This window comes from Vitis riparia, chromosome 10, assembly GCF_004353265.1.
Source record: "Vitis riparia cultivar Riparia Gloire de Montpellier isolate 1030 chromosome 10, EGFV_Vit.rip_1.0, whole genome shotgun sequence".
NCBI classification, from domain to species: domain Eukaryota; kingdom Viridiplantae; phylum Streptophyta; class Magnoliopsida; order Vitales; family Vitaceae; genus Vitis; species Vitis riparia.
This window is the reverse complement of record NC_048440.1, coordinates 11,906,831-11,921,942: the sequence shown is the minus strand read 5'-3', so window position 1 is coordinate 11,921,942 and position 15,112 is coordinate 11,906,831. Positions and strand designations below refer to the sequence as shown.

General features: G+C 31.2%; 1 protein-coding gene across 2 annotated transcripts in view; it reads left to right on the top strand.

Moving 5' to 3' along the window:
- The first annotated feature begins 4,373 nt into the window (after positions 1-4,373).
- LOC117922918 (ABC transporter C family member 12-like) overlaps positions 4,374-15,112 on the top strand; it is a 59,219-nt gene continuing 48,480 nt past the window's right edge. Inside the window, exons 1-8 of one of the 2 annotated variants that reach the window (XM_034841140.1) lie at positions 4,374-4,531; positions 5,023-5,560; positions 8,494-8,672; positions 10,474-10,513; positions 11,268-11,424; positions 12,880-12,994; positions 13,080-13,160; positions 13,303-13,327. In XM_034841140.1, the coding sequence (XP_034697031.1) occupies positions 5,228-5,560; positions 8,494-8,672; positions 10,474-10,513; positions 11,268-11,424; positions 12,880-12,994; positions 13,080-13,160; positions 13,303-13,327 (930 nt within the window). In that variant the 5' untranslated portion in view covers positions 4,374-4,531; positions 5,023-5,227. Of the gene's footprint in view, positions 4,532-4,555; positions 4,915-5,022; positions 5,561-8,493; positions 8,673-10,473; positions 10,514-11,267; positions 11,425-12,879; positions 12,995-13,079; positions 13,161-13,302; positions 13,328-15,112 lie in introns of those variants that run through there. The other variant, XM_034841141.1, reaches the window with a different exon arrangement.

Here is a 15,112-nt window from a genome sequence, read left to right as displayed (position 1 = left end):
TATACAAAAAATTTATCTTTTAATAAAATTAAGAGAAAATTAATATAAACGATTAAATACAATTTCTAATTTTTAAAACTTTATATAAGTAAAAAAATAAAAAATTTAACAAGGTAAAAGAATAGAACCACAAAAAAAAAAAAAAAATGTTAAAATTATAATTAAGTAAGAATCATAAGTCAAAAGTTAAAAATCATGACAATTGATTTTGATTTTTACATAAAATTTTTTAAAATAAATAACAAAATAATATGATAAAGATATTTTTATTTAAATAATATTTATCAAATAAATAAATATTTTATTTGACAGGAATATATAAAATGTTATGTTCTAAACCTTTAAAATTGTTTATTATATATTTATTTTTATATTAATTTTTTTCATTAATTATTTATCATATATTATTATTTTATATTTAAAGTGTCTATAAATAATTAAATTCAATAAATATGAAAAGATAAAAAAGTGAAAAAAAATTAAAAAGATTTTATAACAATGCGTAATTAACATATTAAAAACAACATGCATAATTTTATAGGTAAAATATAGAAGAAAGAAAAAAAAATGGCATATTGATTAGCCATGCGTAAATTTGCTAAGCATCATAAAATTATCTTCACTGGTTTTTAAATAATAATAATAATAAAATAAAACAAATGTATTAGTTGACAATGATAAAAGACTTGAGGGGATAATTTTGAAAATTTAATAATATTACTATTTGATCACATATTTCTTGAAAATTATTTTATAAAAGTGGTTAAAAAATCTATAGTTTTTTGAATCACGCAACTTCACATGATTCACACACACACACACACACATATATATATATATATATATATATATATATATATTAATAAAAATTTTAAAAAAATCTATAAAATCAATTTCTTATAAGTTATAAGTTATAACTACATTTTTTTAAGTTTGCAGGCTGGATAAAACAGGGATTTTTCTCAATAGTACGGTAATTTAAAAAAGTTATGCTTAAATTACTGTAGTAGAAGAAGTTATTACAAATATACGGTAGTTTTTGCCACCTAGGAAAGAGGATTTGCCACTTAGGAGAGAGGAGAGAGGTTCAGCGAATAATTTTTTTTTTTAAACCAAAATCATCTTTTTCAAATTTCAAAAGTCAAAGGGAAATCGTCTTTTCAAAAGACGAGTTCCATGAAAAAAAAAATTAGTATTTAAAAAAATTCCCCATTTACAAGGGAACTCGTCTCTTAAAGAGACGAGTTCCTTGAAAAAAAATATATATTTTTTTAAAAAAATCCCAAATTATTATTTAAAAAAAAAAACAACAATTCCTCGAGGGAACTCGTCTCTTCAAGAGACGAGTTCCCATGGGAAAAAATATATATATATTTTTAAAAAAATATTTTTTTTTAAAAAAAAATTCCCAAATTAAAAAAAAAAAAAAAAAACACACACACACACACACACACACAATTCCAAGAGACGAGTTCCCATGGGAAAAAAAAAAAAAATTAAATATTTTTTTTTATAAAAAAGTTCCCAAATTAAAAAAAAAAAAAAAAAAAATCTTCAAGGGAACTCGTCTCTTCAAGAGACGAGTTCCCATGGCAATTTTATTTTTTTTAAATATTTTTTTTATAAAAAAATTCCCAAATTAAAAAAAAAAAAAAAAAAAAAAAAAAAAAAAAAAAAACCAATTCCACAAGGGAACTCGTCTCTTGAAGAGACGAGTTCCCATGGGAAAAAAAATACCCAAATTTAAAAAAAAAAAAAAAAAAAAAAAAAAAAAAAAAACAATTCCTCAAGAGAACTCGTCTCATGAAGAGACGAGTTCCCATGGGAAATTTTTATTTTTTTTTTAATAAAAAAATTCCCAAATTAAAAAAAAAAAAAAATTCCACAAGGGAACTCGTCTCCCATGGGAAAAAAAAAATTTTAAATTTTTTTTTTTTTAAATACCCAAATTAAAAAAAAAATACAATTCTTCAAGGGAACTCGTCTCTTGAAGAGACGAGTTCCCATGGGAAATTTTTTTTTTTTAAATATTTTTTTTATAAAAAGAATTCCCAAATTAAAAAAAAAAAAAAAAAAAAAATTCTTCAAGGGAACTCGTCTCTTCATGGGAAAATTTTAAATATTTTTTTTATAAAAAAATTCCCAAAAAAAAAAAAAAAAAAACAATTCCACACGGGAACTTGTCTCTTCAAGAGACGAGTTCCCATGGGAAAAAAAAATTTTAATTTAAAAAAAAAACCCAAATTTAAAATAAAAATAAATAAATAAATAAATAAACAATTTTTCAAGGGAAAAGAGACGAGTTCCCATGGGAAAAAAAAATTTTAAATTTTTTTTTATAAAAAAATTCCCAAATTAAAAAAAAAAAAAAAAAAAAAAAAAAAAAAAAAAACAATTCCACAAGGGAAACTCGTCTCTTCAAGAGACGAGTTCCCATGGGAAAATTTTTTTTAATTTTTTTTTAAATACCCAAATTAAAAAAAAATTCTTCAAGGGAACGGGCTAGCTATGATAGCAAACGGCTTACCTATGATAGCAAACAGTGTTGTTCAAAATAGCAAACGGTTCGCAAACGGTATTGTTCATAGCAAACGGCTTATCTATGAAGAGACGATTTCCCTTTTGGATTTTTTTTTCTTTTTATAATTTGGGATTTTTTTTAATGAAGAGACGATTTCCCTTTTGCAATATTTTTTTAAAAAAAATTTTTATATTTTGGGATTTTTAAAAAATATATATTAAAAATATTACTTTTTTTTAAAGAGACTATTTCCCCTTTGGAATTTTTTATTTTTATTTTATAATTTTGGATTTTTTTTTAAAAAATAAATATATTTTTTTTTATGGGAACTCATCTCTTCAAGAGACGAGTTCCCTTGAGGAATTGTATTTTTTTTTAAATAATAATTTGGGAATTTTTTAAATATATATATATATATATATATATATATATATATATATATATATATTGGGAACTTTTTTTTTTTTTTAAAAAGACAAGTTCCCTTGAGGAATTGTTTTTTTTTTTTTTAAATAATAATTTGGGAATTTTTTTAAAAAAATATATATTTTTTATTTTTCATGGAACTCGTCTCTTGAAGAGACGAGTTCCCTTGAGGATTTTTTTTTTTTTTTTTTAATTTGGGAACTTTTTTAAAAATATATATATATATATATTTTCCATGGGAACTCGTCTATTGAAGAGACGAGTTCCCTTGCGGAATTGTTTTTTTTTTTTTTTAATTTGGGATTTTTTTTTTTTTAAGGAATTTTTTTTAAAAAAAATTTCCCATGGGAAACTCGTCTCTTGTCTTGAAGAGACGAGTTCCACTTGTGGAATTGTTTTTTTTTTTAATTTGGGAATTTTTTTAAAAAAAAAATATTTAAAAAAAAAAATTTCCCATGACAAACTCGTCTCTTGAATTTCCCTTGTGGAATTTTTTTTTTTGAAGGAATTTTTTTTAAAATATATACCTTGAGGAATTTTCTTTTTATATATATATATATATATATATATATATATATATATATATATATATTTTTCATGGAACTCGTCTCTTCAAGAGACGAGTTCCCTTGTAAATGGGGAATTTTTTTAAATACTATTTTTTTTTTCATGGAACTTGTCTTTTGAAAAGACGATTTCCCTTTGTTTAAAAAAAAAATTATCCGCTGAATCTCTCTCCTCTCTCCTAAATGGCAAATCCTCTTTCCTAGGTGGCAAAAACTACCATATATTTGTAATAACTTCTTCTACTATAATAATTTAAGTATAACTTTTTTAAATTATCGTACTATTAAAAAACATCCAATAAAACTGGGGCTTTGGTTAGAATGATGACCCAAGGAGTGACGAGAGAGCAAGTGTGGTGGACGAGAGAATCTAACAATGAGTGGTGCACAGACAGCCGTGATGTACGAAACTTTGAATTGCAAATAATAATAATAACCAGCTCCGCCCATTTGTCTATTATTAAACCCACACCAACTCTCACATGCCCAGTCAAGGCCGCAGAAGAATCCAAATATACCAGTGGATATTGTTCGTTTTCTTCCATTGCTTTCTCTCTCTTCTTTTCTTTCATGTCCTGTTCTTATTCCTTGGACGTAGGGGTCTCCCCCTTCGTCACCCATGACGCTTGCAATTCTACTCATCACCCCAACTCTCTTTTTATTTTTTTATTTTTTAAAATTAAGTCTATGTCATATTAATCTGATAAAACAAATAAATAAATTTGAATAATGATTTGAAATTTAAGTAAACTTATAATTATTATTATTGGAAATTAGACGAAAACTGAAGGGTTGACTAATGAGGGAATAATTTCTTTGAAGGGTGCTGATGATAAATAGGATAGTGTGATCACAGGCCACTCTTTTTTGTTTCCTTTTTTTTGTATGTAATTATTGGCATGGTATATGCATGGTCACTCGTTTTAACTTTTAAGCTTTTCTTGGTCCTATATATATATGGGGTATTGCATGTAGTATTGCATTGTGAAAATTGGGATCGCCTCTCCCACTAGCAAAGGTACTGATCTCTTACGCTTCTTGTTCTTCTTGTCGCTCTGTTTGGTTGCTGGGAAAATGTGGACAAAGAGAAAGAAATTAGATAAAGGGGCAAGTCATGGATTCTTTTAAGTGTTTGGGAACCCAAATAGCTGAAACTGCCACTGTATTGAGTGTAACGGCCACTTGGCCTAGTTGGGTTGATTTTTGTTCCCTGGAATCTTACAAGAATAGAAGAATTTGTACCGAAGTTCGATTGTGATTTTCTTTTCTGTTCTTTTCTTTTCTTTTTCTCTATTTTCCCAGCCGCGAAACGGAGGGTTGAGTGAATTTTCTTCATTCTTTCTCCCCTGTTTGTTCATTGCTTGGAAAATTTATGCTTTGTTTCTGTTGTTCTGGCTGCAGGTGTAGTTCAATTCTATAATCTTAGTTTCAATTTTGTCTTAAGTTTTTTGTTTTCTCTTTGTATATTTGAATCTTTTTAAGCTTGAGAATGGTTTGTTCTTATTGCAGGAAGTGCTTTAAGTGGGAAATCAGGCAGTGTGTAGTGATTGAGTGAGGGAAAGACTGATCGAGTGTAGAACTTTATCCAACACACAACAATTTATTGGTCAAAAGTAATTAAAAAATAAAAAAAAAAAGATAAAAAAAGAGGAAGAAAATAATGAGCATTTAATGTGTCTTTTAGTGCTTAACATTTGAAGGGTAGTGACTGGAGATGGCTTTTGAGCCTTTGGTTTGGTATTGTCAACCGGTGGCAAATGGGGTTTGGGCAAAAGCAGCAGAAAGTGCTTTTGGGCCTTACACACCCTGTGCAGTTGACTCCATTGTGGTTTGCATATCTCATTTGGTTCTTTTGGGTCTGTGCTGTTACCGAATATGGCTGATTAAGATGGATTTCAAAGTCCAGAGGTTCTGCTTGCAGTCGAATTACTACAATTATATGTTGGGACTGTTGGCATGTTATTGTACTGCAGAACCTTTATTCAGGTTGGTGATGGGTGTTTCGATTTTTGATTTGGATGAACAGACTGGGCTCGCTCCGTATGAGGTGTGTTTTCCTTTCCTAGTGTTTTCATGGTTTATGTTGTTTTCAACCTGCATTACAGAGACTGAACTTGTCTCCAAATCTAGCATGCTTTAAGAAGTATGTAATTCAAACATGATGGCATTTAGCTTTGACTTATCACTCAAAAATGGTTTTAATGTGTGCATCTAATTTATTTTGCCAAAATAATTGTTAGGCTTATCTATCCTTATTAGTTTTCACTGGATCCTATATCATCTGTTTGTAATTTCATTTGCATAAAGATAAATCATAAATATCCATGCTAAAGATGCACCAATTATTTTTTCAAAATGTAATATGTGATTAGATGGAAAATGTTTGCCAAAATGTTTGAATGATCCAAAAGTTATGTAAGGTCTCTATGACAAGTGTTTGTTGAACCTGATTTCTTATATTATGGAGTCTTTGCTTTTCAAATGATTGATCTACAAAAAATTCCTTCTTAAGCACAGAGAACAAAATTCAAATAAGTTTTTGAGCTAAGTAGAGAAACATCCACATAGAGAACACTTGCATATTGGAGCATGGACCCAAAGCTTACAAAATTGATTTGGAGAGTACTGAGAGAAATCGGTTCGTTAGCTTAGTTTTTGCATTTTTTTGGCCTGAAAATCAACTTTTTGAGCATTTTGGTTTTAAATATTTAGAAATTGAGAGTTCTTGTATTGCCCTTAAATTTCCTCCATGATGTCAATGATATATTGGTGATGTCTTGGTAGATTCTTAAAACCACCCAATTGTATTTCTTCCCTTCTTGCTCAAATGTGATTGCTTCCGTCAATTCTGCAACTCACTTCTATCACTCAAAAGGTTGAATGGTATGTTGGGTGCTGACTAGAAATTGTTCTGTTTCTGCATTTTCTTCACTTCATTGTCATTTACAGCTTATTTCAATGTCTTACAATACTCACCCAATGTTCTATAGAAATTTTTTTCTCCGTCTATTCTTCATAATGACCACCTACATGTCATAAACACATTATATGTGACATTAACTTCAAATTGATGCATTACTGTCTGTATTATTACTTCCAAACTCATTTAAAATTTTATATTTTTATCAATTGGTTGTTCTAATTTCCAAATTCACATTGATACGAAGAAAATGTCTCCATGTGTTTTAACTCTCAATATCTTTGTCATATCGAGGTTTAAGTCCTTTACTCTCTTTCCAAACAATGCTCCTTAAATTGGTTCTTTTAGAGGATTAAGCAGATTGTGGTCACTATCTTGTGCCCACCAAATGATTTACATGGATATTAATTTAGATTGAAATTTGTAACTTCTTAAATTGATTGAATTTGATGAACTACCACTTATCTTATAGTGGCACTTGTATTGGTATTGGAAAACTTTAACAGTTTCATCTTCATGTTCTCAATTCTAGAAGCAAGGACTTTAATATGATTGTAAGCTATAAAAAAAAGGACCACAGTTGCTATTGCAATTGGTGCTAAATGCTTGGCTTGCCAACCCACTAATATCCCTTCATCTCAGCCCGGTGTGTACTGCAAATAGCCTTTCTACTTGTCTTTTTACTATTGTTCTTGTTGTTACCACTGTCACTGCTGCTTCCACTACTTCTACTATTCATATTCTGTAATGATGCTTTAGTCATTGGTTAATAGTGTAGAAATGAAGAGGAGGTTGATTCTATGAATCTCGAAAGAAAACTGTATAAGATTTGACCTGCCTATCCGTCTTGGAAGCAAGTTGGGTTGGATGTGTCATGTAGACCACATTGGCATGCCTTAGAATTGTGAACAGGTAAAAGAAGTTTCTAGAGATATTAGCAAGGTACATGGAGATGCTGAAAGATCACATATCTTGGAAAAAGAAAGAAAAATGATTTCTCATGGAATTGTTTTCTCAACTACATAAACAAAGTAATCTTGTTGAGTGAATAGAAGCATTTCCCAGTATAAATGCAATATATATTGCATAAAAGAACTTTGGTGCCCTTTTTTTTTATGCACTGTTAATATATTTTTATTTGCCTATAAAAAAGATGCATAAAAGAAGAACAAAATTAGTTAAATACATCTTATTAGAAAAGTTAACAAAAAAAGCTTAGTGAGATAATAATGACCCGATCAGTTAGCGAAACAATGAACCAAGCAACAGGCTTCTATTGTAGAGATCTTTTTACCCTCTTGAGGGGTTTAGAGTTTCCCTAACTTATACATGTTCATGTTAAATTCTTGATATGTAAAACAACCTTCTTATTTGTTTCAAGAAGTTTTTCCTCCCTTTTGATTAGTTTATATATATTGTGGAAGGATTTCTTGTCTTTCGTTTGTACTTAACAGTTCATATCAATTTTAGTCTGTTTCTAATAAAAAAATGTAATATAAAGTCTAATATATGGATTTCAAAGAGATGATCTTCAGCACAAGAAGCTCTTTTTTTTAATATTCATTCTATTCTCTCATTCTGAGGGGCTAATTTTAATGCATTTCTTCTTGTTTCCCCCATTTCTGCCTGCCAGATATATCTATATATAGAGAGATAGACAGATAGAGGGGGAACAAAAGATTTCACATATCTCAATTGATGATGAGCTGATCTCTCCTCTCTTTCTCCCATCTCTTGGCATTTTATGGAACAACAGTAGTTGCTATCTGAGTGCTAGCAGTTGTGTTCATAAGCCATGTATTTTAAATTCTCTCAATGCAACTGAATGCTAATACCTCAGAGTTTTCAGTTTTCTGAGAGATTTATTCACAAACATTTGGGAACTATCTATTTAAATCTGATCAGAAAACTGTGTCTCTGTTTTGCAATCCTCAAACGAAATGGTTTTTATGAAATTCTCTGTTCTTGTTTTGGACATGTTGAAATTGTATTGTTACACTTTTATAGTAAAGCTAAACTAAATTATAATGGGCAAAAGCATTTTATAATTTCTCTTGCAGATAGTTTCTTTGATCATTGAAGCTGCTACTTGGTGCTCCATGCTGGTTATGATTGGTGTTGAGACTAAAATTTACATTCGGCAGTTTCGATGGTATGTCCGATTTGGTGTCATTTATCTCTTGGTAGGGGATGCTGTGATGCTCAATCTCATTCTTTCTCTGAAGGATTCCTACAGTAGGTGAGTTTCTTTCATTCTTATCCATTTAATACTTCATTAGCTTAAAATGTTTTGCCTGCTTTAAGGCAGTATTCTCGTTCTTAACTTCTTACAAATGCAAGTTAGCTAAAGCAATACATGTTAGCTATGGTTGTTTAATATTTTTACTGTCTTTTTTTTTCTTTCCTTTTGAAGTTCTTAAGATTGGAATGTTGAGTGTTTCCTAGCTTATAAGTTATAGTAATGGTACTTAGTACAAGAACATAGAAAACAGTGGGTGTACACATCATCAGATTGGAATGTCGAGTGTTTCCTAGCTTATAACTGAAATATGACTGAAGTCTGGTTTATTTGTGCCTATAGTAAAAAATAATTGTTGACATGTTGCTATAGAATGCTGTCACTAAGCAAATATGATGGATACATTGAGTGGTTCAGTTTATTCTTTTCTGCTTAATCCTTTTCTGTATTTGAGTTGCATATCCATGAAGCTGAGTGTTTTTTAACTTAATATGCTCGCAGTTTGGTTCCATTATCTCCCATGGATATAATATTTGTTGACATCCTGTTGTTTTCAAGATGGACATATCTCTTACTATCATTAAAGAATGTTGGCAAGGAGCAAATATGGAAAATTCCTTCGAGTAGTTCAATCTATTCTTTCCTGCACGAACCTCTTCAAGACCTTGTTTTTTAAGTAGTGCTAACTGCATCTTACTGATCAGAAAATAAAGATGCAATGCAAATACAGGAAGTTTATATACAAGGATGGGCAATACTCCCACCCAATACTAACTAAATAGAATGGATAAATAATAGATACCAAGAGAAAGTTTAAAGAGCCCAAAAGCCCTTTACAATATAACCCAAAAAGGTCATGTAGGGAAGATAATCACCACAAAGCACAGGTGGGATGACTCTCCTCTTTTGGCAAGGTTATCAGCTTCTTGAGTTGTCACTCTAGATCTCGAAGATGCGCATCCCAAGACTTTAGAAAGGTTTGGTATTGTTTGAGGCCGATGAGCACATCTCCAAGGCCCTCTCTTAGCCATTGTTGCCTAAGAGACCTTATCCAAAGAACATTGGTTCAAGTTGAGATTGAGCTGTCAGCTTGATATACATCATTGGTCCATTAAACTTTTTCATTAAATTGGTAGCTATATGGTACTTGAGTTCTGGTTTACTACATGTCTCTAGTTTGAATCTCTTTGTTTGTTTATTCCCATAATTATTTCTGTATTCATGGTTTTCTTCTCCATGTGTAGCATATACCATTCTATAAATCATAAAATAGCATTTCTCCTGTCCTAATAAATTCTAGCATTTCTCTGTAGCTAAATCACTTGAACAAAAACTAGAATGGCTTTAGACTACAATTCTCTTCCTTTGGGGCTCTCCTTCAGAACCCCCAAAGGGTGATTGCTGTCAAGTTTGCTCTGCCTTTTGGGGCTACCCATGCTACCTCATTGACAAAAAAACAATCTCTGTCCTAGCTCCAACTAAAGGGTACAGAAGATACCTTAATCTGGTTTAGTCCACTTAGGCACCTCTATTGATTTTCAATTGGATGGAATAATTAATGATCTACACGGTTTCTAAACTTAGAAACTCATCCAGCCCTTGAGAGTTGTAAACTTGAGTAATTACCTGTTTATAAATTTGGATGGGGAATATGTACTCACAATTGATTGGTTTTTTACTATAATTTTTTCTTGTCATTTTCCCATAAGGATACCTCATTGTACTCTTTTAATTATTAATTAATGAAGTATACCTTGTCTCTGATCAAAATATATACTTATAATTTTATTTACTTGTTCAGATCTGTACTCTATCTGCCAATCAGCTCAGTCTTCTGCCAGGTTCGTTGCACCAAAATTGATACAATGTAAATGTTATGGGTTCCATTATGTTTGTCTTCCATTGGACTATGTTACGATGTTATAACTTTTACATGTTCTGAACTATGGTGGGAATCTGCTCCAATAGGCTGAAATAACCTTGCCTTGGACTTAGATTAATTTTTTATATATAAAAAAGTAGCATAATTCAATGTAAAATATCAACATAAGCCTATATCAAATTAAATTTTCATCATTAAATTATAGATTGAATCAGAAATGTTAATGCCTATGCAACGAGCCACAGAATAGTTTCTCTTGCCAAGTTGATACATATTGAGACATCGTGTGAAAATCAGGCTTCTAAGTTTGCTGTGTCAGAGAATGAAATATTTGTATCTTTGATTCATAGGATATGGGATGGGACATCAATTGTCATATTCTTGGTCTAGAACCCAAGTTATTTTGTAGATCTATGCCTTGCCAGAAATGTCTGACAGTCCTCTGGGCTTGATTTGCTCCCAGTTTTATACAAGGCAGGCCATTGTTATCTCTTGTTTTGACCTAACATAATCAGGCATCTTCATATTTTGTTGGCTGATTCAAACTGCAATGGCCATATTTTAAAGGAACAGAGCCATGTGAAAATCAAGACTCTGATTAGATTTAAAACTTTTATTTTATTTTCACGTCTTCTTTTTCTTTATAAGATTATCTTCAAATCATCCAAAAGCATGTAAATTACATTTGGTATGTGGCTGTTGTTCTGATGTAGGTTCTGTTTGGAATTTGCCTTCTCGTGTATGTTCCTAATTTAAATCCTTATGTGGGTTACACCCCGATGCGAAGTGATTCTCTGGAAAACACCAAATATGAAGTGCTTCCTGGAGGAGACCAAATTTGTCCTGAGAAGCACGCAAACATGTTTTCTAGTAAGTAATTCTTATCAAATTTTGAAACGACTTAAGTTATGGTTGTCAAAATGAGAATCTAAACTATGTGTTAGCTAGACTAAGAATGGCCTTTTGTAGTCAAACCATCACTTGTTCACCATGTGTATTGTTGTATTTATGATTATTTGATCTATCTTTTACAAGTGAAATATTTTCAGAAGTTTATTACTCTCATGCTTTAATTGGTTATTAAGAGAAAAAGAATTTACTGACCTGGTGGTATAGTCATCACAATAGGCTTTTTCATGTGTTCCTCTCCATTGGGGGAGCCAGAGATTTCTAGGTGAGATACTAGAGGTTCCCCCCCTAAATTTCACAACTTATACTATGACTTGCAACACCATTCTTACAGATTTCTAAGGATTAATATATGAAACAGTTCAGACAAAATTGAATTGTATTTTTCTTACAATAGGATTACAAGCTATTAAATTTTTACAAAAACCTAGGTTGAAGTATGCTTCTAGAAAAGGAAAAAATAACGCAAATTCATTTCAAGAATCTTTACATATCAGTAAATAGTTTACACTCTAAAATAGTTGCACTCTAGAAAATGGACAACATAATTCCACATCTTCAGGATATCTGAGAATTAAGGAGTCAATTGTGAATTTCCTTTGATTTCTTCAAATCTATCAACACCACCCCTCAAGATGGTGCTAAAATAATCTACATTCCTACCTGGTCTAGGATTTGATGAAATGGAGTAGCAATCCTTTAATTAGCATGTCTGCCAACTAATTTGAGGAAGTGACATGAGTGCAAATCATTCCAATGTCTTAACTTCTTTATGATAAAATGTTTATCAATCTCCACATGTGGTGCTGTCATGTTGAACAGGATTATGAGCAATACTTATTGCCACCTTGTTTTCATAGTATAACTTCCTAGGACTCTTGACATTAATCTTCAGGTTGGATAGAACAACTTTGATTCATAATGGCCACAAATTCTTAGTCATAGCTTGAAATTCTACCTATGCACTTGATCTTGCTATAATTGATTGCTTTTTACTCCTCCATGTAATCAGGTTTCATGCAACAAATATACAATATCCTGTGGTAAATCTCCTATCCACAACAGATCCAACCCAATCTGCATCTGTATAGGCTTTTAGAGGGATTTCTCTTAAACACAATTTCCATACTAGATGTTCCTTATAACAAATGATGCCATATATTGCTTCCAAGTGAGGTTTGTAAGAATTGTGCATAAACTAACTCACAACACTTACTGCATAGGCAATGTCAAGTCTTGTGTATGATAAGTAAATCAACTTTCCCACTAGTCTTTGATAGGCATCTCAGTCAACCATAAGTTCTTCTATGGAGTCCCAAGTTTTGCTACCATGCAGATCAGACTGAAAAAACCTATCAACAATATATTTTTTCCTTGACTGCTAACTGATGTTTCAATGTACTTCCCCTCTGGTAGGGATATATTTTGGGTGGATGACTCCGCTCATGCAGCAAGGCTATAAAAAACCCATCACTGAAAAGGATATTTGGAAGCTAGATACATGGGATCAGACTGAAACACTTAGCAGAAGGTTCATTATGCTGCTTCATTTCCAGTTTCTTTTGCATGATTGTATTGCTGCTATGGAACACATATTATAGTTTTGACTTCTCCAGGTTCCAGAAATGTTGGATTGAAGAATCTCAAAGATCCAAGCCAAGACTTCTAAGAGCATTAAATTGTAGTCTTGGAGGAAGGTATGACTGAAAAAAGTCCTTTATAGGCTTTCCTTAATTTGTTTCTATTTGTTCTAAATCTTCCAATTAGATTTCTGTCATATGTAATACCATTGTTTTTCCCATGTCATTTTAAGCATTGTTTTTTTCATGGGTTCTGTAGGTTCTGGCGGGGAGGCTTCTTCAAGGTAACAAGTTCATGACCCTTAATTTCTCTTGCCTTTGGATGTTAATTTTATCTTCAATTGTTCGTTTCCTTGTGTTAAGGAACAATAACCACTTGCATGCATTTCTGGAAAGGGTTTTTTTTTCCTGATTGCTGATTCTCTTTTAGGCAATTTCTGATTTATGACACATTTTCCCTCGAAAACACTTTCAGATGCTTTCCAATTAAATTTCAACTTTCCAAAAGCATTTCGTAAGATTTCTAAATCATTTATCAATTGTAAGATTCTTTGAATGATGGTTATTGATTTTTCATTCTGTGCAAAACCTCGAACAATTCTTCTGAATGATGAGATGTTAAACTGGTTAGGCAAGTAATTTGTTAATTTGAATAAAACAAAAAGTAAAGTCTGTTGCTACAGGATTTGCCAGCTACTTTGGAATCAAAACTACAAACAAATGCTTCTCACATAACTGAATCACCAAGAAAATATAATTTTAACACCTTACTTAGATTCAGGCTGATTGTGTTTTACTTTCAAGCTTGGATATAATAGAAACAACTAAACTTCACATTATACATGAATGACTTTTCAGAAGTAAGAAAGAAAATGAAAGAATACAACTATCAGTTTCCTCTTTAATAGAAAACACTATTTTGATTATTGTGAGATATTAAATATCTCCTCCTGCATCTGTATGCTTCTAAAGGTGTGCTTTATAAATTGTAAGGCTCTAAGATTGTGGCTCAATGTGGTGATCTCACACAAAATCCAAAACATTGATTGATTTCCCCAATCAGTTATTTTTTTCAGTACACATGTCATTGGAAAACTAATTCAATTCTGAAATGGATATGGTTTTAAAAACCAGACCGGACTGGTCGGACCGTCGGCCGGTCACGGTTCAGGTCAGGTTTGGTGGATTGGGCCAGAAAGTGGTCGAACCGGAATCAGATTGGTTGAACCGACAAACCAGCTGGTTCCCTTTGAACCGTGCGGTTCAACTAATTTTTTTCTTTTTTTTTTCCCCCAACATCAAAACGACGTCATTTTGATGAGTACAAAAGCTCATTTTCCTTCTAGCAACACACCCCTCCACACCCCCCACCCCGTGCGGCTGCCCTAGCTGCTACCTTCCATTGTCGCTAACACCGAGCTGCTATTGCCGGCCATTGGTCGGTCGGACATCACTTCTCTACTGGCAGAACCCTCCCCCCCTAAAACTTATGATTTTAATTTAAATTAATGAAAACATTACAATTTTAAATAAATTTATGATTTTAAAATAAGTTTTTGATTTAAAAATAAATTTTAAATTTTCAAATTTTAAATTAAAATTATGATTTTAATTTAAATTTCTATTTGAAACTAATTTTCTGATTTTCAAATAAATTTTTAATTTTTAAATAATATATAAATTATTATTTTTATTTTTGTAATTATTTTTAATTTTAATAGTTTATAAATTATATATTTATGACGTCATCGGTTCAACCGCTGGTCCGACCAGTGAATCGTGAACCAGTTACTTTTCCGGCTCAATGACTGGTCCAGTTCTGAAAACATTGAAAATGAACCTACATCAATTAAATGTTTGTTTTTACCATTTATTTTACGGATATAAGAGAGCCTTCCTTCTTATGTGAAAATAATACAAAGGTTTAGTGGAGTTGGATCTACATGGACATAACTCTTACAGTTTTTATATAACATTTGAAAGTTGGCATTTTAATGTGTTGGGGAAGAATTCCTAATGAACAGTTAATTAGAAAGAGCTTATTGGTGAAAATAATATGCACTTTTATG